The sequence below is a fragment of the Elephas maximus genome, chromosome 4 (assembly GCF_024166365.1).
Source record: "Elephas maximus indicus isolate mEleMax1 chromosome 4, mEleMax1 primary haplotype, whole genome shotgun sequence".
NCBI lineage: Eukaryota > Metazoa > Chordata > Mammalia > Proboscidea > Elephantidae > Elephas > Elephas maximus.
In genome coordinates this window covers 71,677,459-71,701,245 of record NC_064822.1, presented here as the reverse complement: position 1 = coordinate 71,701,245, position 23,787 = coordinate 71,677,459, and the positions used below count along the sequence as shown (strand labels likewise).

The window sequence follows — 23,787 nt, the reverse complement described above, 5'->3', positions numbered from 1 at the left end:
TAGCTCACTTCTTTCTTTCCTTCTCTCTAAAGAAACCAGAAATTAGGGATAAGAATGGGCCACCAAACTCAGGAGAGCAGAAATGGTGAGAGACAGCTGGCTTCATCAATTTGTACCTCGATCCCTGCCTGCCATGGATTGAGCAGAGGGCAGGAGGAAAACCCAGCCATCTGCTGCTACTGAAGATGGGAATGCCTGTCTTTAAAAGCCCATGTTGCCCATCAACAAACAGATAGATGGAAAAACAAAATATGGCACATACACACAATGGAATATTATTTGGCCACAAAGAGAAATGAAAGTCTGATACATGCCATGACATGGATGAACCCTGAAGACATTATGCAAATGAAATAATGGCTTAAAATGGCGAAGCTTACAAGGTATAATTCATTTGCAAGTTTTCAAGTGGCACGTTTTTTGTTATACATATATTTTAACACAATAAAACTTCAAAAAATTAAAAAATGTTTAAAACACCTGTGTTGTGAAAAGGTCTGCCCAGATTAATAGGCCCTAATCTTTCTGACAAGTTCAGGTTATTTCTAGGCAGATGACACTCTACTGAGAGGGTTCACATGGGTGACTAGGAAATTAAACTTTGCCATCTCTTTCACAGAACATGAGGGACTTGCAATGTGATTGAGTGCTGGCAAGCCAGCCTTCCAGCAGTCACAGCTGTGCATGTGACAACCTCCAAATCACCCGCTGTGTGGTCACTCTGGTGCCCACAGCCAGGCCAGCCACACTGCTCAGACCTGGGACCAGAGCAGACTTCCAGCACACCCTTGATTGAGGAACCTTGCAGAGTTAATTAAAAATCAGAAACCATAGACTGATCTTTTCTCAAACCAATACATCGTTATTGTTTTCACCTAAAAGGTGAAACTCTGTAACCTTGGGCAAGTCAAAATACTCTCTCTGTAAATTAAGGATAATAGTGCCCGACAGCAGATATCAGGTATGTCGAGTATAAATATCTTTCCAATCTTAAGACAAAAGACCCAGTTCCCTTTGCTGATTCTGATGTTATTTTGCAGGAGGCCAAAGCTCTTCCTTCTTCCTCTTTTGTTCCGTGCTTTCCACTTCCTCTGTCGGAGGAAACAGAGCTGGCAAGGGTGCCCAGGCCGAGCCTTCGTCTCTGGTTTGCTAAGGGGGAAGGGAAAGGAGATGCTGGGTTAAGCTCTTCTGGCCGCTGAAATGTGAAGATTACTCAGAATAAGCTGTTCTCTTAAGACTCTGTGAATGCTTCAGATAACGAGCGTGTTTTAGGATGGGCTGTATCAGGACAACTTGTTGTACCTGCCATACAAACGTTAATATTTCTAATGAATGTTTTTGCTTCTTTTATTTAAGGGCCTTGAATACTTTAGGATGAAAGGCCCCAGGAGCTTGTACGGGATTAATGACAGGAGCCTGTAAGGGATTAATTAGGTGTTATTATCCCCCACAGAGACACCTGCAATCTAGAGGGCAGAGGTGAGTTTTCAGCCCGAAGCACTCCTGTGACGAGCTATTTCTGCTGCTCCAGAAAATCTCCCTGGAGTGACCAAAGAGAAAAGGAGGGCAGGAAGAATAATAGCAATCACAACAATAATAGCATGGGGTGAGAAAACTGACAACAGCATGAGTTTTCATTTTACAGTGGGTGAAACTGAGGCACAGAGAGATTTAAGTTAAACATCTTGTAAGTGGTATGAGATAGGATTTGAATCCAAGTAGTTTGATTCTGGAAATGAGCTCTTGACACAGAAAAAGGAATAACACTTAATCCTTTCCATTTTTTTACCAAACGCATTGCCATGGAGTCAATTCCAACTCATGACAACCCAATGTGTTACAGAGTAGAACTGCTCTGTAGGGTTTTCTTGGCTGTAATCCTTAAGGAAGCAGATCGCCAGGCTTGTTTTCAATGGCCGCTGGGTGAGTCTGAACCACCAACCTTTAGGTTAGTAGTAGTCTAGCACAAACCATTTGCTCCACCCAGAGACCGTCTTGGGTGTGAACAGAGCCCCCATCCTGCTGTCCTTGTTCTTTCCTCTGTACCTCTGGTCTCATCACTGATGAACGCCAATCGTATCCACCCTGCCCAAGAAGATATACAGATCACAGCTCCAGAAAATAAGGGAGTTTATCTGCTCCCAGAGTCCACCTAGGCTTAGGCTGATAGAGCTATAACAGCTTGAGAGGGAGGAGGACTGCACTGAGATGTGGTCACATGCTTTAAAATACAGACAAAATGGAGCTCCCATTCAGAAGAGGAACCAGGATGGTGAAAGGCCATGAACTGTACCAAACAAGCAACTGCTGAAGGGACTTGAAATGTTTGTCCTGGAGAAGAGAAGACTCAGAAGACAGGAGAGATGTCCTCAAATATCCAACCAGTTCTCATGTGAAGAGAGAAGAGACTCTGCCTCGTGGCCCCAAGGGGAAGCATTCATATAAAGGAAAAAACCTCATTTCAGCTAAGGTGCAGCGCTGTCCAAAGAATAGGCTGCCTGTACTCCACTACCAGGTGCTCCTTGGAAACCCTATAGGGCAGTTCTACTCTGTCCTGTAGGGTCTTTATGAGTCAGAATTGACTCAACAACCACAGGTTTAGTTTAGTTTTTTTATACTCCACCACAAGTATTTAAGTATAAGCTAGAAGACCACTGTCAGGGATTTATGTCTGATGCCCTGGAGCACTTGTTAGTAAGTAACACACACTTTCACTTTCAAAGGGATCCTGGTTTGGGATCTAAATCACTGATCACCAAAGAGAGGGAACATAGCTCTCAGATAACTTCAGTAGGTTTCAAAATATTTTCAAGCATGGAATTTTCAAATTTGCATAAACAAGGTTTGTTTGAGATAATAATCTTATTAATGATTTATAACTACATGGTTTATACTTTTTATCTACTTTCCCATCATTTCCATTGTGGTAGGTGAGCGCATTTCTTGAAAGGCTTGCTTCATTTTCCTCTGTCTGTGAGCTCCGTGCCAGCAGCAGAAAAAACCCAGGAATGTTGTACTGAATGGAAAAGGCAGGAAATCCCTGTTTGACTTGGAATTCCATGGAATGTGGCAGGCAGGGTGGAGAGTGACTGAGCTTTCTGAGCAGGGTTTTCTTTGGGGCCTAGGGAACTTGGTGAAGGGATCTAAGTTCAGAACAAACAGGTGGGAAGGGCAGAAGGGACTAGGTCTGGTGTCAGGTGGGAAGCAGTGTTCAGGGGTGTGGGGGGTCCTTTCACATTGCATCATTGTTTGGTTGTGTTAGGAAAATGCACCACAATCTAGGAACTAAGACAGTAATTAGTAATTACATTTTATGGGGAAGGGAGAAATAAGAGAAAAAGCAGGCAAAAAAGGGAGACTTATGAGACCTCAGTACAAGAAAGTCACATAAAAACATGAAGTAAACTACACGCTCATACACTCTGGAAGTGCCGGTCAGTGCTGCTTCAACTAGAAGGAGAGCAAAATCTCTCCCAAGTTTCCTTCTAGCCTGGGAGTCTTTGATTATTGCGAAGTGGAACTTCTGTCCAGTGTAGTGGGCAAGAACAGAGAGCATTTGGCTGAAAGTTCAGTTCCACTTCTTCCCCTGTCAGCTGTGGACGTTGACTAAATCACCTCACCTCTTTGAGCCTCAGTGTCCATGTGAAAGGAGGTAATATGAGTTCACCTGTCACCCTTCCTTGTGACCCACAAATGAACCTTGTGCTTAGAACCAGATTGCCAGCCTGGATTGTTGGACAAGAAGAGAATGTGGGCGGACTCTCTTTTCTGGGGCATCTTGACCCAAAATACATTTCATGGCAGCTGGTCGCCTATAAACATGTCCCTTCCCTCTTGCCCTGAGCGCATGCCAACAGTCCCAGGAACTGCTTTAGCTCAGCATGTGTGTTATACAGTCAGCTCCACTAACATATCTGTTCCCAGTGAGGAGAGAATGCAGTCCTTCTCTTGCAGCACAAGAGAGGTTCATGCAGACCATCTTCCTAGGACGGCTGCAGAGCGAGACTTGCTGTCCATGGAGGACCGACACCCATTATTGAAGCTAAACTTCGTCTTCTGTATGTGAATAAAGCTTTATGCCATCCGATGTCTGTGTGTGAGTCATGTCCTTCTCAGCCATCCTGACACCTGCAAACTATGGAGTGGGTTTCTCCTCCCCAGGAGGTGGTAACAAGTGTCACTTGCTCAATAGTCCACATGTGTCCACAAGAAGGCTAATATAGGGCAGATGTTTCAAAGGCTCCTTTCAAGACTGAAGTTCAGTGATTCTGTGATTAAAGCTTAAAGGAGCTTTTAACAACCACCCGAAAGTTCTTCCTCCTGGTGAAATAATGAATTGGAGGGAATGGCAGGAAGGAACTTTGTCCATAGGTTTCTTGAAGTACTTTGTAAAAAGGAATAGAACTTATGAGAAATGAAAGTGACGAAGCCCTAGACTTTTCCAGGGGTTCAGTTACTTCTGTCCTTCTCCATGTCTTATGGAAACCCTGGTGGTTAACTGCTATGGCTGCTAACCAAAAGGATGGCAGTTTGAAACCACCAGGCGCTCCTTGGAAACTCTATGGGGCAGTTCTACTGTGTCCTACAGGGTTGCTATGCGTCAGAATCAACTTGACGGCAATGGGTTTTGTTTTTTTGGTTCTCCATAACTGCCAATGGGAGGGAGCAAAAGCAATCTCAGATGGCCTCCCCTCTTCTGGAAGGCTCCTCAAAAAAGTGAGGCGGTGGGTGGTAACAATGACAAATGATAGTGTCCCTTCCCCTGAGAGACCTGGGGAGGCACAGGTAAGAGACCTATGTGGCATTAGCAACTGACTTTGTCATTAGCCAAGTCAAGCTTCAAGTTCCATGGACCAGATTTACCAATGGGTCAGCCCCACACCATGAGTTAAAGCAAAGAATCTGGAAGGAGAACTTTGGTAAAATGTGGAGTGGACAGGGAAGGTATCAGGTAGAAATGTTCATAGAATATCTTGAATTAACAGGAAGCCAGGACAGTTGAGGGCTGGTTACCTTCCCACTGGGGAACTACATTCTGGGCCCTCAACAGCACCCTAAACACAGCCAGTTGCTCCCTAAATGCCTGCCCAGTGGTCACAGAGGGCTCTGAGTTAAGACAGTGAGCAGCCAGGGCAAACACAACAGTGTTGGACAGGGGACAGCTCAATGTACATCTTCTTTTGAAGGACAGCCAGTTTTGTGTCTGTGCTACTTAGGCATAAACACAAAGTGACAGCACAGTTACTGCACTCTGAAAAACTATGATTACTGAGGAGCACAGCCCCTGAAGTCCACTGTGCTGGGATCTCTGCTGGACACCAGTGAGGTTCACGATACTTTGAACTCAGCTGATTGTCATCTCTGGGGCAAGAAGCCGTGGATTAAGACCCAAGCCACTAGCTGAGTAACGTCATAATAACACCATACATGTGTACCATGCTTGACAGTTTGCACAGCTTTTAGGTATGCTATCTCATGGATGCTTACGACAATGCCATGAAGTAAATGAACGGCAATCATCACTTCCATTTCACAAGTAAGAAAACTGAGACTCACAATGGCCTAATGACATATTCAAGGCTAGGGAGTGTCAGAGCGTGGACTTTGGTGTCTACATTAATCAAAGGCAGTATTTCAGAGGAGAATGAAGGAGGCCTAACCAATCTTCTTCGCTTTGCTTCAGAATCTACTTTCATTCATGCCACCATCAATACAAGTCCCAGGGAGAGAACTGTGCGTACATTCCTCTATAAGAGGCTTTGAATCCCTGGCAAGTCATTAGCCTCTCCTCTGCCCACTCCGCATGTATGCTGCACACCACTCCCCAGAATCACTTTGGGCAGAAAAGTTAATAACAATCCCAGCTCCCCTCTGGCACCAATTAGTACTTAATGTATTAAACACCCACACAGTCCTCACCATGCCCTGTGGGGTTTTATGGCCGCGTAGAAAATGTTGTCTTTATTCTCAAGGAATTTATAGTCTTAGCAGGAAGTAGGAGGAGATGGGTATCAGACTACACATGGCATAAAATGCTTCACAAAATGCCAGCATTAGTAGGAGTACTGAAACCTAAAAATAGGTGGGCAATATCTCAACAAAAGAGAGTCATTAAGGTTTTGCTTATACTTCTATGTTGACAGCCAGTTGCTTGAACACACATATTTGCCTTGCTTACTGTCGTTAGTAAATACAAACATGCTTATGTATTTTCCAATGTATTCTTGAACTTTACGAGCCTTGTATTTACTACGACACTATACTGCACAATTCCTTATATATCAATTATTATTATTAATAAAAATAGCTTCCATTAATTAAACACTCTGTGCCTGGCACTACTAAATGTTTTATGTCTGTTATCAAATTTAATTCCCTTTAAGACTCTACGAAATGGGGGCAGTGATGGTTCAGGGGCAGAATTCACACCTTCCGTGCAGGTTTTTTTTTGTGCAGGAGACCCCAGTTTGATTCCCAGCCAATGCAATTCATGTGCAACCACCACCCATCCATCAGTGGAGGTTTGGGTGTTGCTAAAACGCTGAACAAATTTCAGCAGAAAGTCCAGACTGAGACAGACTTGGAAGAAAGGCCTGGCAATCTACTTCTGAAAATCAGACAGTGAAAACCCTTTGGATCACAGTAGTCCAATCTGCAGCCCATCATGGGAATGGCATAGAACCAGGAAGAATTTCTTTATATTGTTCATAGGTTGCCATGAGTTGGGGGCCTACACGATGGCAGCTATCAACATTTTAGCTTTATGACATTCTTATAAAGTAAGTAGGAAAGGTTTTATTAAGCCCATTTTAAAGATAAGAAAACAAACCCAAAGTTTCAGTGCCTTACCTAAGGGTTTTGGTGCTAACCCTGAATCTCCAGTCTCCTTACAGCTCATTCCATCGTCTTTCTACACTACCAGCAACTATTTGAATCAAGACAGAAGGCCAGAATATTATAATTAGTCTTGAGACTGGAGTATAAGCAGGAATACAGTCCATATATTTTTTTACACAGCCAGCATCACATCCAAATGTTGAAAATTCTTCCCAGGATCGTGAATGCAGAGGGTTTAGAATCTTCAAAACAAAGCTAGAAATGACCTGCATTTAAGAGAGCCCCTACCCTGAGCTCTTCTCAAGGGTTTATGTGCCAGCGGTAGTTGGAACCTTGAGCAGACTCCCTTGAGCATTTTACCATAGGACAGAGTAGAACTGCCCCATAAGGTTTCCAAGGCTGTAATCTTTACACTGAGCCACCAGGGCTTCTAGGAAACGGGTACCAAAACCAAAAACCAAACCCAGTGCCCTTGAGTCGATTCCGACTCATAGCGACCCTATAGGACAGAGTTGAACTGCCCCATAGAGTTTCCAAGGAGCACCTGGCAGATTCAAACTGCCAACCCTTTGGTTAGCAGCCATAGCACTTGGAGTCGCTATAATTCGGAATCCGCTAGACAGCAATGAGTACTCTTTTTCTGCTGAATTCTGCAGCCAGCTCTGTTTATAACACTTTCACCAGATCCAAGGGGGCAATTTTGGAGTTGCAGCTGACTACCCAACCCTTGTTGACTTTGAAGAGGTTTTTCTCCATATCTCTTTACAAAGGCCTGGATATTAGAACAATCTGGGTTCATTCAATCCATTTCCAGTAAGCAATGTGGGGATTTCAGAGATAAGTAGTGTATATTCTCTGTTCCCAGGAATGAACCAGGGGAACTACAGGAAACGGTTGTTCCACTGTCCTTTAGGATCAATAAAGAATAAACAAGAGAGATTAGCAGGAATAAAGACCTGGAGGCCACAATGAGACATAAGCCCTGCTCCCAAAAGGATCTAATGCCAGACACCCTGGATACATTCAGGTCTGCTCCCAGAAAATAGTTGAGAGCTGCTTGGGGGTCTCTGCACTGTTAATATGTGGTGTTTTTGGTTTTCTTTTTAAAAACAATTCCAAGCTTACAGAAAAGTTGTAAGAATAAGAATAAACCCAAAAAACCCATTGCTGTTGAGTTGATTCTGACTCATATTGACCCTATAGGACAGAGTAGAAGTGCCCCATAGGGTTTCCAAGGAGCAGCTGATAGATTCAAACTGCTGACCTTTTGGTTAGCAGCTGAGCTTTTAACCACTGTGCCACCAGGGCTCTAAGAATAGTACAAAGTATACCCATCTACCCTTTATCTATCTAGCTTTTATGCAAATTCACCTGTTTTTACAGTTTTATATCATTTACTTTATCATTTGCTCTCTCTCTCTCATATACACAGATAATTTTTTCTTTAAACCTTCTGACTGTATACATCATGGCCCTTCACCCAAAAATGATTCAGTGTGTATTTTCTAACAATGGGGATTTTTCTTACATAACCACAGTACAGTTATCAACTTTAGTAAATTTTGCACTGATGTAACACTTTTATCAAATCAACAACCCACATTCCAATTTTGTCAGTTGACTCAATAATATCTATAAATAGTATTTTTTATTCTCCTCTTACAGAATCCAGTCTAGGATCAAGTATTACATTTAGTTGTCATGTCTCTTTAATTTTACTGAATCTGGGGTATTTCGATAGTTCTTTTGCTTTCAAGATATTGGTGTGTCTGAAGAACACAGTCTAATTTTTAAAAAATAAAATGTTGCTCCTTTTGGATTTGCTTGACGTTTACTCGTGTTTAGATTGCTTCTGCAGCCTCAGCCTGAACACTACATAACTGATGTATCCTTTTCAGAGTTTCACATCGAGAGACGCTTGGTTAACTATCTCTCATGAAGATGTTAATTTTAATCACCTGGTGTCTTAGTCACCTAGTGCTGCTATAACAGATACACTACAAGCGGATGGCTTTAACAAAGAGATATTTATTCTCTCACAGTCTGGTAGGCTACAAGTCCAAATTCAGGGCGTCAGCTCCAGGGGAAGGCTTTCTGTCCTTTGGCTCTAGAGGAAGGTCCTTCTCATCAATCTTCCCCTGGACTAGGAGCTTCTCTGCACAGGAACCCTAGGTCCAAAGGACGTGCTCTGCTCCCGGTGCTTCTTTCTTGGTGGTATGAGGTCATGCCGGCCACATCCCAGGGAAACTGCCTTTACATTGGATCAGGGATGTGAACTTAGTAAGGGTCTTACAATCCCACCCTAATCCTCTTTAATATAACATTACAATTGCAAAATGGAGGACCACCACACAATACTGGGGGTCATGGCCTAACCAAATCGACATGTATTTTGGGGGGACACAATTCAATCCATGACACCTGGTGAAGGTGTTATCTGATTTCTTGACTGTGTAAGGTGTGGTCTGATTCTTTATAGTTACCTTTCTCCCTTGCAATTAATAAGTGGTCTGTGGGAAGACACTGTAAGACCGTGAAAATAGTCTACTCCTCATCTAAATTTCCCCTATGTTTAGTGTTCATTGATGACTATGCCTAAATTCATCTTTACTAGAATAGTTGCAACATGATGATTTTTCAGCTTTAGCATGCCCTTCACATTTTTTTTTTTCACATTTACCGGTAGGCTCCTTGCATTGTACAATAAGCAAGAGCCTTCCCTTCTCGTGTGTGTATGTAGGCATGTATGTACATATGTATAGCATCCCAGGATGATGCAAACAGTTAACACGCTCGGCTGCTAATAGAAATGGAGGTTTGAGTCCACCCAAAGGCACCTCAGAAGAAAGGCCTGGTGTTTACTTCCAAAAAAACAAGACATTGAAAACCCTATGGAGTACAGTTCTACTCAGACACACATGAGGTCAACTCAACGGCAACTGGTTTTTTACTGGTATGTATGTATATGCCACCACCCGTCTGTCAGTTTGTCATGCTGTGGTGGCTTGCATGTTGCTGTGATGCTGAGTGTTATGACATGGGTAATTCAAATACTAGGAAGGTCCCACAGTGGACAGGTTTCTGCAGAACTTTCAGACTAAGATAGACTAGAAAGAAAAGCCTGTTGATATACTTCCAAAAATTAGCCAACAAAAACATTATGGGTCACAACAGAATATTGTCCAGCTTAGTGCTAGAAGATGAGCCCCCTAGATTGGAGGGCACTGCATAATGGCCACACAATGGACTCATACATGCAAAGATCATGAAGATGATGCAGAACTGGGCAACATTTCATTCTGTTATACATAAGGTTGCAATGAGTCACAGTTAACTTGATAGCAACTAACAACATACTTGCGTACATATTTATGGGTACATACCGACTCGATGGCACTGGATTACTGGGTTATACTTACATATGTGTGTATATATGTGTGTGTTTGCATTTTTTAAAGAAACTGCGAGCTCACTTTGATGCCTCTAATTTCATTTCACCCCATAGTGTTCTTTCTTGCCTTCCCCTATTCCATATTTTTATGTTTCTTTTCCCCACTGAGAACTCTTGCTCCCAACAGCTTTAACACATCCTCACTTATCCAGTCCCATAATACATCTAAAATAGTTTCCAAATCACTTCACATATCTACCACAACAAGCAACACTACTAAAAAGCTGGAGAGTGGTTTGAAATCCTCCCTCCCTCAACCTTACCCAAGACTGAGGATAGATAGTCCAACACTGTGTTCATAAGTTACTTGGATTTGATCCTCCTTTTGCTTCTTTTCCTCTTCAATGTGGTTATAGTATTCGTCTGAAATACAATTGGGTGCATGTTTTTCAGTTTTAGAGTTTTTTTTTTTTTTTTCCTGACCGTCTTGTTTTAATTTTATTTTTAAATACATAGAACATTAGTATGCTTCCAAAGGTCAAAACTACACACACACACACACAAAAAAAAAAATTTATTCTCAGAGAAGTATTGCTTCCTCCTGAATCCCTTCCACCCCTTCCTCTCCCTCCAGTAAATAATCTACTTCATTCTCTTCTGCTTTATTCTTCCTCTGTTTTTCTTGGAATAAAAAGCAGACATAGGTATGTTTTATTTCTCCTTTCTTCTTCCACAAAAGATCTTTTGCACTTTCCTTTTTTTTCAGTTAATATCTCTTAAGAGTTAATCTCTATCAGTCCAAAGAAATCTCCCTCATATTGCGTACCATATTTTATTTAGCCAATCTCCTCTGTGTGGGTATTAAGATAGTTCCAATATTTTACAATTACAAATAATGTTGTAATAAGTAACTTTGTGCATATTTTTTCATATTCTTGAAGGTAAATTGTTCAGGGTAAATTCCTAGAAGTAAGATTTCTGGATCATGGATAAATGCACATGTAGTTTTATGAGATGGTTCCAAATTCTCCTCCATAGGGGTGGTGCCATTTTGCACTGCCACCAGTAATGTGTGAGAATGCCTGTCTCCCTACAGCAATGAGAATATGGTAAACTTTTCATTTTTGCCGATCTGACAGATGAGAAATGACATGTCATTGCAGTTTTAATTTGCATTACTCTTATTACAAGTGAAGGCGAACATCTTTTCATACATTTAAGGCCACCTTCACGTCTTTTTTTTTTTTTTTTTGTATGATCCTGTATTTTGCCTGTTTTTCTACAGGAATTTTGTAAAAGTTCTTTGTATATTAGGGGTATTAGCCTTTTGTCTGTGATACATGTTGCAAAATTTTTCTCCCAGTTTGTGGTTTGTTTATTTTGCTTGTAGTGATTTTTTTTTAATGTAATCAAATTTATCAGTCTTTTCTAATCTAGTATCTGGATTTTTAGTCAGAATTACAAAGCCTTTTTTTATACCCAGGTTGTAGGAGAATTACCCACGTTTTCTTCTAGTACTTGTATAGTTTTATTTTTTACATTCAGATCACCAGTCTATTCTCGAGTTTATTATTGTATATGTATCTTAGTTATGTAGGGCTGCTATAACAGAAATACAAGTAGATGGCTTTAACAAACAGAAATTCATCCTTTCACAGTTTAGGAGGCTGGAAGTCCGAATTCAGGGTGCTGGCTCCAGAGGAAGGCTTTCTCTCTCTGTCAGGTCTGGGGGAAAGTCATCCATCTTCCCCTGGTCTAGGAGCTTCTCAACACAGAGATACCGGGTCCAAAGGACACACATGTTCCTGGCTCTGCTTTCTTGGTGGCATGAGATCCCCCTGTGTCTCTGCTCACTTCTCTCTTTTATATCTCAAAAGAGATTGATTTAAGATACAACCTAATCTTGTAGTTTGAGTCCTGCCTCATTAGCGTAACTGCCTCTAATCCTGCCTCATTAACATTACAGAGGTAGGATTTACAATGCATAGGAAAATTATATCAGACCACAAAATGGTGGACAATCACACAATACTGGCCATCATGGCCTAGCTGAGTTGACACATTTTGGGGGGACACAATTCAATCCGTAACAATGTGGTATAAGAAATTAATGCTATTTATATTTTTCCAAATGGTTATTCCCTTTGCCCAAACACGATGTGTTAAAAAGATCATCTTTGTCCCAGGGATTTGAGAACTCACCTTTGTCATAAACTAGATGTTTATATGTAGTTGTGTTTATTTCCGGAGCCCTGGTGGCAAAGTGGTTAAGAGCCTGGCTGCCAACCAAAAGGTCAGCAGTTTGAATCCACCAGCCACTCCTTGGAAATGCTATGGGGCAGTTCTACTCTGTCCTGTAGGGTTACTATGAGTTGCAGTTGACTCAACACCAACGTGTTTGGGTTTTTGTTTTTTTGGGAGCAGGGGGGTTTGGTGTTTATTTCTGGACTTTCTATTCTATTCCATTAGTCAGTTTTTCTAGTCATGCACCAGTACCACATTGTTTTAATTAGAGAGCCTTTGTGTATGTTTTAGCATCTACTAAGGTAAACCCTCCCTCAGAGTTCTTCCTTTTCTCTGTTTTCCTAGCTGGTCTTGTGCATATGTTTTCCCATATGAACTTTAATATCAATCATCTTGCTCTTTAAAAATGCTCATTGGTATTTGTGTTGGGATTGCATTAAATTTATAAATTAACTTTGGGAAAGATGACATCTTGATGAAGTCGAGACATGCCAAGAACAAGATACGTTATTCTATTTGCTCAAGTTTTTCACAGTTTTAAGTCTGATGTTCTCCCTTAGAAATTTACTTAGGTATCTTAGGTCATTAAATAAAATAATAAATATTTATTGATCAACTATTTTGCACTCTGCACTATAATGGCACCATGTAGTTGTTAGGTACTGTCGTGTCAGTTCTGACTCATAGCGACCCTAGTACAACAGAATGAAAGTCTGCTATTGTGCCATCCTCACAATCATTACAGTGAGCCTATTGTTGCAGCCACTGTGTCAATCTATCTCGCTGAGGGTCTTCTTCTTTTTTGCTGATCCTCTGAGTACCATAGAAGGAAATAGATTCTCTCCTCAAATAACTTAGAATTTTGTGAGGTAAACAGACTAACACACCTAAAACAATTCAAGACCTCATATAAAAAAGTTCCCCATTATACAGCCAGGGCATACTTGCTATGCAAACTCAGAGGCTGGAATAACAACGGAAGACTTGCGGCAGAATTGGGACTGGAATCGTCTGTCCTGAAGGCTCTGTAAGATTTAAGTGGGGTGGCAAGGAGGAGGAAGGAATCCCAGAAAGGGGACTCAGGACAAAGCTCTGAGGAAGACCGAGCATGACACTTCTCAGGGAGCAGAGGCCTTGGACCCATACTCTTGACTGGAAGGATACTGGAGGAGCCAACATCCCTCTTTTCAAGCCGCAGAGAGTTGTCCCACCGTTAATAGTTCCCAAATCCTACTTATTTATTCATTAAATTATGTTAGAAAGTATCTACTAGGTTTCCAGATAGTAGTCCTTTAGAACGGTAATTTCTGCACACCATTATTTTTCAGGGAATGGTCTAGGGCTGTGCTGTCCAATACAGTAGCCACTAGCCACATGAGCCATTGTAATGTAGCTAGTGCTACCGAGAAATTGAATTTTTTAGTTTATTTAATTTCAGCTAATTTAAATTTTAAAATGGAAGCAGCATAAACTATTTCTCCACTGAACCCAACTTTATTGTTTTGGAAGGACTACATTTTACTTTAGCCATTTAAAAAAAAAAAAAAAGTTGCTGTTGAGTTGATTCCAACTCATACCAACCCTACAGGGCAGAGTAGAACTGCCCCCATAGGGTTTCCAAGGCTGTAATCTTCATGGGAGCAGACTGCCATGTCTTTCTCCCGCCAAGCGGCTGGTGGATTCGAACCACCAACCATTCTGTTAGGGGTCAAGCATTTTAACCACTGCACCACCAGGGCTCCTTACATTAACCATAGCACTGTATAAAATATTTTTCTTATATTGTAGTGCACGTGTCCATTTTACTTCTTTTAAGTGATTACTAGAAAATATAAAATTTCATATATGACTCACATTGTATTTGGGCAGTACTGATCAAGAGCCTTACAACTCAAAGTGTGGCCTGCAGACCAGCATCTCTGGCACCATATGGGGGCCATCCCAGACCTTTAGAACCTACATTTTACCAAAATCCCCAGGGGATTCTTATTGCACAATAAGAGAAGCACTGATCTAGATGACCTCAGAAGACATCCAGGCCTTTGACAGACAGTCCAGAGTAGCCCCATCTTTCTGGGGGTGGGGGAGGAGCCAGGGGGGGCAACAGAGAGGTCGCTGCCTGTCACTGTGACATCACAGAGCAAACCCCTTGGGTCAGCCAGCCCCACCCAGGCAGCTCAACTTTGTGTCCTGCCTTGGGGGTATCCTTTCCATCCTCTCCAACCCACTTCGCACCATCTTACCCCTCTGCTGGCAAGAGGGGACCTAATCTGTCCTCAGACTAAATATTCATTCCACCTAACTGATTAAGACAAAGCAGAAGAAAAACTGAAACTCCTTTACCTCAGAACTACAAAAGTGAATGAGCAAACCCTCTCATCTGACTCACCATGTTTGTGTCACCCAGGAGGTAGGTTTTTCAAACTCATGAATGTCTCTTATTTGTAGTAGACTTAATATTGGCTTTTTAATGTAGGTTATACTAATCCATCAGTTTGTTATTTCACATGCTTGTGGTAAGAAGCTTGGGAACACATTAAGAGAATATATGAAGTGGAATGAAAATTTGTTACTCAAGCCCAGTTTTTATTGATAAACCTGGTGATGTCCACACCTTGGCCTCTTGCTTTTTCATCTTCTTCCATTAAAACTCCCATTTTTTTCTTCCTCTGCTTCTTCATTTCTGCTTTCCTCTCTGCTCCAGGTCTTTTTAGAGACCTGTGGCTCTTCTCTTTCTCCTTTCTCTGAGTGATTGCTATTGCCAAATTCTGGCCCCTTGAAAGGTCCAAGGTGGAAGTGATAGAGATGTGTACGCCTTAGTGAAACTGAACGAGCTGACGTTAAGTTCTATGCCAGAAAATCCGAAGGACCACTGTGGTCCTGCTGGAAGCCAGCTCGGATTTGGAATCTCCTGGAACTGGGAGGTAGGGCACATCTTCAAACTTTTTCTGGTCTGGGATAATCTTCAGGAATCATTCCAGACCCAGGAAGACCCTCACAGTCAGCAGAGACCACTTGGGCTAGATATCTCTGCTTGTTTGGAGTGGGACCCGACATTTAGAAATGATGTGACTCCTTTTATACTGGGGGCTGCCGACTTTAAGCTCAAAGAGATGCTGAAAAAAACAAACGTTCCTCCTTCTCATGTATGTTGCCTTTCTCAGGAGAGACAAATGAAACAGAATTAGCAAGTGAAATGGAACGCACGTATGACAGTGGGAGCCCAAGAGGGAGTAGTGTGTTGAGCTGTGCATGGACAGGAAGTCAGAGATCTCAGAAGAAAGGAGAGGTTAGGGCCTAAGTAAGAGACACTTCTGGAACTGCAGAGCAGAGCTAGCTATTCTGCAGTCAGCGTGGGCTCAGCCGCCTTCCCCAGTCTGGAAGCCCAAAGTGAATAGATCATATAGAAGAACCCTCAGAAGTGGATGTGAACTTTATTTAAAAAGCCAATCACAGCTTACAGTAAATTTTATTATTGCTTTCTATTATTTTTTTTTTATTATTGGTTTTCTAGGAGAGAGACATAGAAGGGTTAAGAGGAAGTCTGTTAATACATATGTGTGAAGTATAAGGCCTACTTAATCTGTCAGCTCATTCTGTGTGACTTTTCATAATCTGGCCTGGAATTTGTGTAATTTTCTTAAAGGTGACTTGCATTCTGTTTACCTAGCCACAATCAAAGGAACAAACTTTGGAGGTTTTGAATATTGGCTTCACCATTTACTAGCTTTGTAGCCTTGAACAAGTCAAATGCTCTAAATTTGATTCCTCACTTGTAGAGATGCCACCTCTCTTTCATGCTGGTTGTGAGGATTAAATGAGATGGTGTTTGTGAAGAGTCTAGCCAAATGCCTGTTACACAGTACAGGTTCCCTTTCTCCTCCTTTCCACTTAGAGGCACTTTCACTCTACCTCTTTTGATCTTCACTGCAAACCTGTGAAGGATGAAAACCCACTCTGTTTACCTCTGGGAAACAGTGGCTCAGGGAGGTTATGTAGCATGTCCAAAATCACCAGTCTTGGGTACAGTACAGACTAGAACTCAGATCCGCTGAGGGGTCCGCCGTCACTAAGTTTCACCTCAGATCCGGGAAATAAGGCCAAGCCATACCCTGACTTTGGAACAAGAGCCAGGGAACCTGTACTTTTAGCGGGTACGGAAGGGGACAGAGAAATGCCTGACTGGGTTCCTCAACCCACATCTCCTGACCCTTGGCCTACAGGCCTGGATATGAGGAATTCAGCAGGTGACCTAGTCTCTTCACTCCCTTCTGCCAAGGCTTGCCAAAGCAGCTGTCGGGCCAAACATTCGCTGCCTGGCCCCGGCCCCAGCTCCCCGGGGCACACGCGGCCCTGCTCGACCTCGTCCCCTCCCGCTGCGGCTCTCAAATCCCCGGCCCTGTCCCTTCGGCCCTCTCGCGCTCTTTCCTTCTCTCTGGGAGTGCCCCCGGGACGCCGTTCTCAGCAGACGCAGGAAGCCGGGGAGGAAGAAACACCACCACCTCCCCTGCCCCACCCAGTCAGGAAGTCCGAAAGGGTCGGTCGCCACTAGGGCGGGGCCTCGCCAAACAATTGAAAACACGTTCCCGGCGTGTCGCCATGACAACGGGCGCCGGCTGCTAGGCGACCGCGGCGCCGTAGTAAACTGAGAGGAGGGAAGGCGGTGTTACTCACGGAGGGAGGAGGGCTGAGGGGAAGTGGCGGGACAAGGCTGGGCCCGGGCACCCAGGCAGGCGGGGGAGCAGGGACAAGTAAGAAAAGAGGGGATGGGAGGGGCACACGCGAAAACGGGCAGTCCGAGTACGCTCGCCGGCGGCCACATCTCAAGCACCCTGGGGAGGCCACCCCCGATACACCCCCGCCCCGCGGTCCCCAAGAGCCCCCCACCGTCCAGGCCCCTGTGGGCCCCGTCACCCGCGCGTGAGCGATTGCCCCACAGGATGTGCAGATGTGGCTACCCCTCTGATTCACTCCAGCTGCTTGGGGTTTGGAAGAAAGGCGCCTTCCTCTCCTGGAAATGACTGCATTAGCAAAAGCCCTTAAACAATTCCATTAAAAAGCGGAAAAGGAAAGGCGAGAGGGAGGAGAGGCCGAAATGCTTTTCTTTAGTCCTTCCTACTGAGCACAAGTGGAAGTGTTTCCAGGACTTGGGACCCATGTTAGGAAGATTGAATTCGTTTTTATTGTGTGAGCATTTTGGGTCATGAAGAGATTGAACATGGTTACCGTTGAGAATAATTAATCAGAAGCTGCGAAGTCCTAGAGCTAAGTGTCCTAACCCATTGCCTTCCAGTCAATTCCAACTCACAGTGACCCTATTTTGGACACTTAGCACCGGCATCTTCCCTTTTGGTCTGGGATGCAGGTATCAAGATGTCCTGGGCAAATATCTTCATTCTCTTCCTCAGCTGAAGGAGTCAAATAAATGATGGGTACTGAAGTAAAAATTGTAATTAGAGCAGCAAAATCTCAGAAGATTCTAGATAAGTCATCCAGAAAGATTCTAAATCAGTAGGGAATCAGCGGGCTTGGGAAAGGGTGAATCATTTCCAATATGTCACTGGCTTTTGAGCAATCCATTTGTATCCTGGCTTCTGTGAACTAAAGATAAAACTCGTTCATGAGATCATTGCTGTTTTCTGCGCTTTGCTCATCAAAAAGCAGGAATGTTTCCACAGGTGGGAGGAAATATATTGGCAGAGGAACTTTTTGATGAAACTCTGAGCGTATCTGTATAGAAACATTTAGGGTATGTCTGTGGACCTGGGGACCTTGTTTTAGCTTCTCACTGCTGTTACGTATGTGAATTGATCGTGTCTAGCAACAGAGCCCTGGTGGTACAGTGGTTAAGAGCTCAGCTGCTTTAGCAACAGAAGCCCATTTGGACAGACTTTTCTTTATTCACATCTGATCTTCACCCTTTGGCTTCTAATTGTATAAATGAGCCTCGTTTCCATTACAAACTTCATTCATTCATCAATGATAGACAGTGCTAGGCTCTGAGGATCAACAATGAGTAAAACACAGCTGCTATTCTAACAAGCAACTTAAAGAGAGCATGACAGACAAGTAAACCATGTGATGGGTTATATGAGAGAGACACACGCTAAAACACGAAGGAATGAGAAGAGGAGCATGTCAGTCTGAGCCAGTGCGCAGCCGAAACACTGACATTCCACTCCAGGCTTTTGTCCTCTGGGTAACAGAAGAGAGTTAGTCAACGGGGCATGGGTTGTGAATCTGGATCTGGGAAAACAGAGGTACTACTCCCAGGGAGGTCAAATGGACCTTCCTTAGAAGAAGATGCCAGTATGGATGAAGGCCCACCTGGATCCCTTAGCCCTAGGCTGTGGGATTTAAGGAAGTGGTATGGTATACGATCTGCTCTGGCTCAGCATTTTTCTTACCCATCGCTTTAATCACTTCCAATCTACAGTGCACTCGCAAAACAATAAATTGTATTCCTATTTACAAAGTAGGTGTGGGTGTCCCAAGATTGTTCTTTTTACACATACCTTATAAATGTGGTTTTGTGCAGTGCAGGGAATGAAGAGTGACTGAGGACCTTAGCAAATATAGGTAGCCCCAGCCCTTGGCTTTGTGATGTCATAAACATTGAGTTACATAGATATCCCTGTGGGAGTAATCCTGAGGTGGTAACATTCCAGCCTACCAAAGTTAAATACTGTTCTGAGATGTGGAATCGTCATGTCTGCACTGAGTCATTAGCTTCTGAGCTTCTGCGCCTAGCCTAATTATATTTATGCTGTCTTGACTAGCAATTACTTTTTCTGTTCTAAGAGAGGAAAGGGAAGGAAAAAAAAAAAAAGTGCTCAAACTACAATGAAAGGAAGTGAGTGGGATGATGGCCACTGATTTTTGCCGGGCAGAGAAACTCATGTTTTGTCAAAAAGAGGAAATCAGAAGTTGGGGCTCGGGGTCCTTGGGGAGCAGATTCAAGACAGGTCACAGCTAGTAAGTAGCCAGGCAGCCAACCATGCATGAAAAAAGTACAGCCTCCTAAGGGTGGATCAAGGTTTTGTGGAGAGCTAAAATAACATAATTTTGGAGGCCCTCTTTAAGAATAATAATACAAAAGTACAAGCACGAATGAGGTAACAACGTCTTGGAAGGGGCCTGAGTAAGTAAGGTACCATGAAGCTGAAGTTTCGTTAGTTTCTCTTTAAGTTCACCTCTGGGCCTCCTCGTGTAACACACTAGGACTCTGCCGCTCCCATCTTCTTTTCTCTGGAAAAGGCAAACTTCAGGCTATTAAGGTATTGGGGTGGGGTGGGGGTGCGGTTTATGAGCAGAGGCAATAAAAACCAAAGACAAAAGGCTGTGCCAAACAGTGACTCAACCGGGCTATGAGAAGTACCTGCAAGCATTTGAAGGGTGTAAGCAGAGAGAAGGGAAAAGAATTATTCACTGTTCGGGTGGAAAGGGAATAAGGATACAATTAAGTAAAGAAAAACATACACAGAAGCCATCAGGAAACATTGGCTAACTGTACTCTCTGATACTGTGGAACTGCATTTCCCATGGGAAGTATTTGAGGATCTATTGAGTCACTGAAAACTAGCGCTGGCAGCAAAAAAGTGCTACAGGAAGCAATCCTACAAACTGTCCTCAAGAGAGTGGCTGGAAGCCCCCAGAGTTCATTCTGAGCCCTGGATTCCATAAGGCTGACACATGGTGTTCTGTAGATTAGTATGCGGGAAGGAGGCCAAATGAAGAAAAAAGAACAATCCTACAGGGAGCAGCAGTCACCTCCACCCACATTTTGCCGACTCGTGGAGGGGTGGGTGGGGGGAAGCATGTGACTGAAGGAGGAAAATTGTGAGGAGATAGCGCCACCTAGCGTTGGGATGAAAACCATGTAGCCAGGAAACCAAGCCTGGGACAAGATCTGTGCCAAACCCGTGGCCGTTGAGTGGATTCCGACCCATGGAGACCCTATATGACAAAGTAGAACTGCCCTATAGGGTTTCCAAAGAGCTGCTGGTGGATTTGTGCTGCCGACCTTTTGGTTAGCAGCCGTAGCTCTTAACCACGACACCACCAGTGTTTCCAAGAAGCGCCAAAAAACTCAAAGGAAACCAGCAGCCAATGTAAAAAGTGACTACAAAATTTCTGCTCCCTTTTCTCAGACCAGAGTGATATCTCTGCCACAGTGAATAAAGGGTAACTGGGATGATGCAGGAATCACTCCTGGACATAAATAGCTATGTATCAAGTTTGCTGGTAACATCAGTCTGAGAAGAGCAGAGAATATATTGGGTGACAGCAGGATCCAAAGAGAGTCTTTTGGCTAGAATGGGGACTAATTCAAACACTGAAGTTGAAAGGAACCTACCTTTGATTCTGCAAACCAATTGCACAAATAGAGAATGGGGAAAACATTGTTTAGTAGCAAATCTGGAAAACAGGAGCAGTATTACAGGGCAGGATCTAGAAGGTATCATTAAATGTCAGCTCAATGTGAGCTCAATATGGGTCCAGTAGGTATCATTTTATGGTGCATTAATTCCCTGGGTATATACTAAGAGCTTTCTAAAACTCCTGGGCCTCACTCTGAAACTACTGTGGGCTCTCTCAGAAAGAGTCCCAAAATCTGCATGTTGTCCAAAGTTTCAAAGATTAGTCTATTTTAAGTCAGAATTGAAAACTACTGCTCTAGAATGTGGAGCCCTGGTGGCGCAGTGTTTAACAGCTTAGCTGCTAACCAAAAAGTCAGCAGTTGGAATCCACCAACTGCTCCTTGGAAACCCTATGGGGCAGTTCTACTTTGTCCTATAGGGTCACTCAGTCAGAATCGACTCGACGGAGAGGCCCTTGAGGAATTTACATTCAAGAGGAGAAAGATAAGTAATTATAATGGAATCTAGAAAGTACAGTACTAAGTGAGAGGTACAGTGCCATGGCAGAGAAGAGAGAACTGTTCTCTTAGGGAGAAAAGAAACGCTCAAAGAATGAGTGACTATTTAAGCCAGTCTCAATGAGAGGCAGTTCACCAGGTAAAAAGATTAGAAGTCTTTCCAGGCAGAAGGAAGAGCACCGGCAAAGGCATGGAGGATGGAAGTCCATCGACTATTTAGGGAACCACGAGCAGTTGCAAAATGTCTCCAGCATTGTCACCCTAATTAATTTTGTACAATTTTTGAGGACAGAAAGAACAACCTGTACTTCTAGGTGACCAGCCACGAGAAGATATACAATCAACCCCTTACAGATTTATCAGATTACTTTTTTAGGTTGGGGGAGAAATGGGTTATAGCCATAGGATTCCTGGCCCTGGATTTCACCAGTCCTACTCCTACTCCATTCCACATCCTTAACCTTACCCTATCCCCATCTCTCTCTCTCTCCTGTCTCAGGATTGCATGTGGAGAGAGATTTCTTAACGCTTGCTAAGGATGCTAACTAGAGGGTGGAAGCCAACCATGGCACAAGGAAACAGTGTCATCTCCATTGCTCTGTGAAGCCCTGACATTGCAGATAAAAAGATAGCAGAGTTTATTCAAAGGGATGGAAAATCCTACTCGAGGGAATAGGAACTTTTGTGGTAATGGTGACCCTGTAATATTTCCTGTGTCTGCCATAAAATCAAGCCCAGTCCATTCACACCAGTTACACAGGGAATGGCAGTTAGATGGAAACTAGACCATCATTTACTTTTTAAAGAGACTTCTCTCTGCCAGTGCAGGTCCTTGCTTCTTTGTGCTTAATCCCAGATACCCACTGGCAAGCTCTCCTGTGTAATCTCCCAGAACAGCTGGGCCAAGACTGCTCTGTCAATTATTAAGTGCCCATGTTCCCTGCAAGGCAGCATTTAATCATCAGGCACTCCAAAAAGTGTGAGAGAGAAAGGAGGGGTCAGAAGGGGAGGGAGAAGGGTGGAAAGGCAGTTTTCATTCTTTCAACATTAAACCAGAGGGATTTGGAGCGCAGATGGCACCCTGCGGTCCTTCTGAACAAGCTGCAAGATGCTGACCATGCCTAAGGTAACCAGCTCCCCTCTCTTATTGCTCAGGAGGCCCATTCCATAGCTATTTTGCACCTGATTCTTTTAAGAGGTGTGCACTTTTGTTGTCCGTATTAACCTATCCTTATTCTGAGTTTTTCTGTTAATTTATGCTGACGGAAGAGTTATTGAATTTTTTCAGTTCCTATTGATCTGAGTCCCTGAGTGTCAGGGAAGCCACCCTTTGTCCCTTTTCTTGAGTATAAAGAGTCACCTTGGTACGGGGCCTGTCAGTAAATGCAGTGATATAGCTTTTCTTATGGCTGTTACTTCTCCATGATCAACGGCACCTTAAGGAAATCATTGCAAAATTAGATTTGTTCATATCTGGATCCTGAGGAAAAGAGGCACATTTTCAGGAAGTAGAGAACTATGTGACAAAGAGCATGGCTCTATAGGTGTTGAAGAAAATCCTTGAAAATGAGGCTCCTTGTGTCTATCTTTAGCGGCCTCTCCTTCTGGAAGCACCCTTTGAGCTTTGTTCAGTCCAAGCTCTTTTTCACCCTTTGTGAAATCACCTCTTCCTTAAATCAGCTGTCATCTTGGTGCCACAAGGTGGGTGTTCCTTGGTGTCGGACTTGTTATCCTTATTTCTGAACAACCTGGAAAATACTTAGAGAGATGTGTAACTTGAAATGGATTGGGTGCAGAGTTAGAATCTGACATGATAGTGGACAAATTTCTAAACCAAATAAGATTGAAAATAAAGTTATTGAAAATGTGCCCTGAGATTACAAAATTTGAATTGCCTAGATCCTTAATTCAGTTTTTATACAGAAGGATGGATAGAGAGGTTTTACCTGGAAGCCCATTTCCTATTGGAGCAACGGATATAAGAATAATTAGAAAGGATTATTGATTAGAAAGAATAACTCATAGCAACATAACAATGACTAAAACAAATAGAATTTTTGTAACTAAAACCAAGATGAAAACATTCTTTTTTGGACGGGGGCGACATATGACTTCTGTGTCTGGCAATATAAGATCTTTCCTTCTTCTGGATGCTGTAGTTTTTGAGTCCTTAGCCAAGGTCACCCAGAGTCTTACAAGGACTAATAATTCTTGGTGGAGTTAATTTGTTCAGTGCTTTAAAAAAAGAAAATCATATTAGCAGATTGCTTCCCAGAAGCTGTTTTATCGTATGTTTTATATATGGGTTTTTACATACATATGAGCCTTGCGTATTTTGTATTGCCATAAATAATACGTGCTCTGTAGCAGGCACTGCTTTAGTCTGTGGGAATTCTGAAGAATGAACTGTTCTATTTCTAAAATAAAGTTCTCTGTT

The 23,787-nt window shown here is 43.0% G+C and overlaps 1 protein-coding gene across 1 annotated transcript in view; it reads left to right on the top strand.

Annotated features, from left to right (window-relative positions):
- Window positions 1-23,787, top strand: part of GSG1 (germ cell associated 1) — a 90,915-nt gene that overhangs the window by 59,340 nt on the left and 7,788 nt on the right. Inside the window, exons 4-5 of the mRNA XM_049884840.1 lie at window positions 15,256-15,396; window positions 16,752-17,009. Coding sequence (XP_049740797.1) covers window positions 15,256-15,396; window positions 16,752-17,009 — 399 coding nt within the window. The remainder of the gene's footprint in view (window positions 1-15,255; window positions 15,397-16,751; window positions 17,010-23,787) is intronic.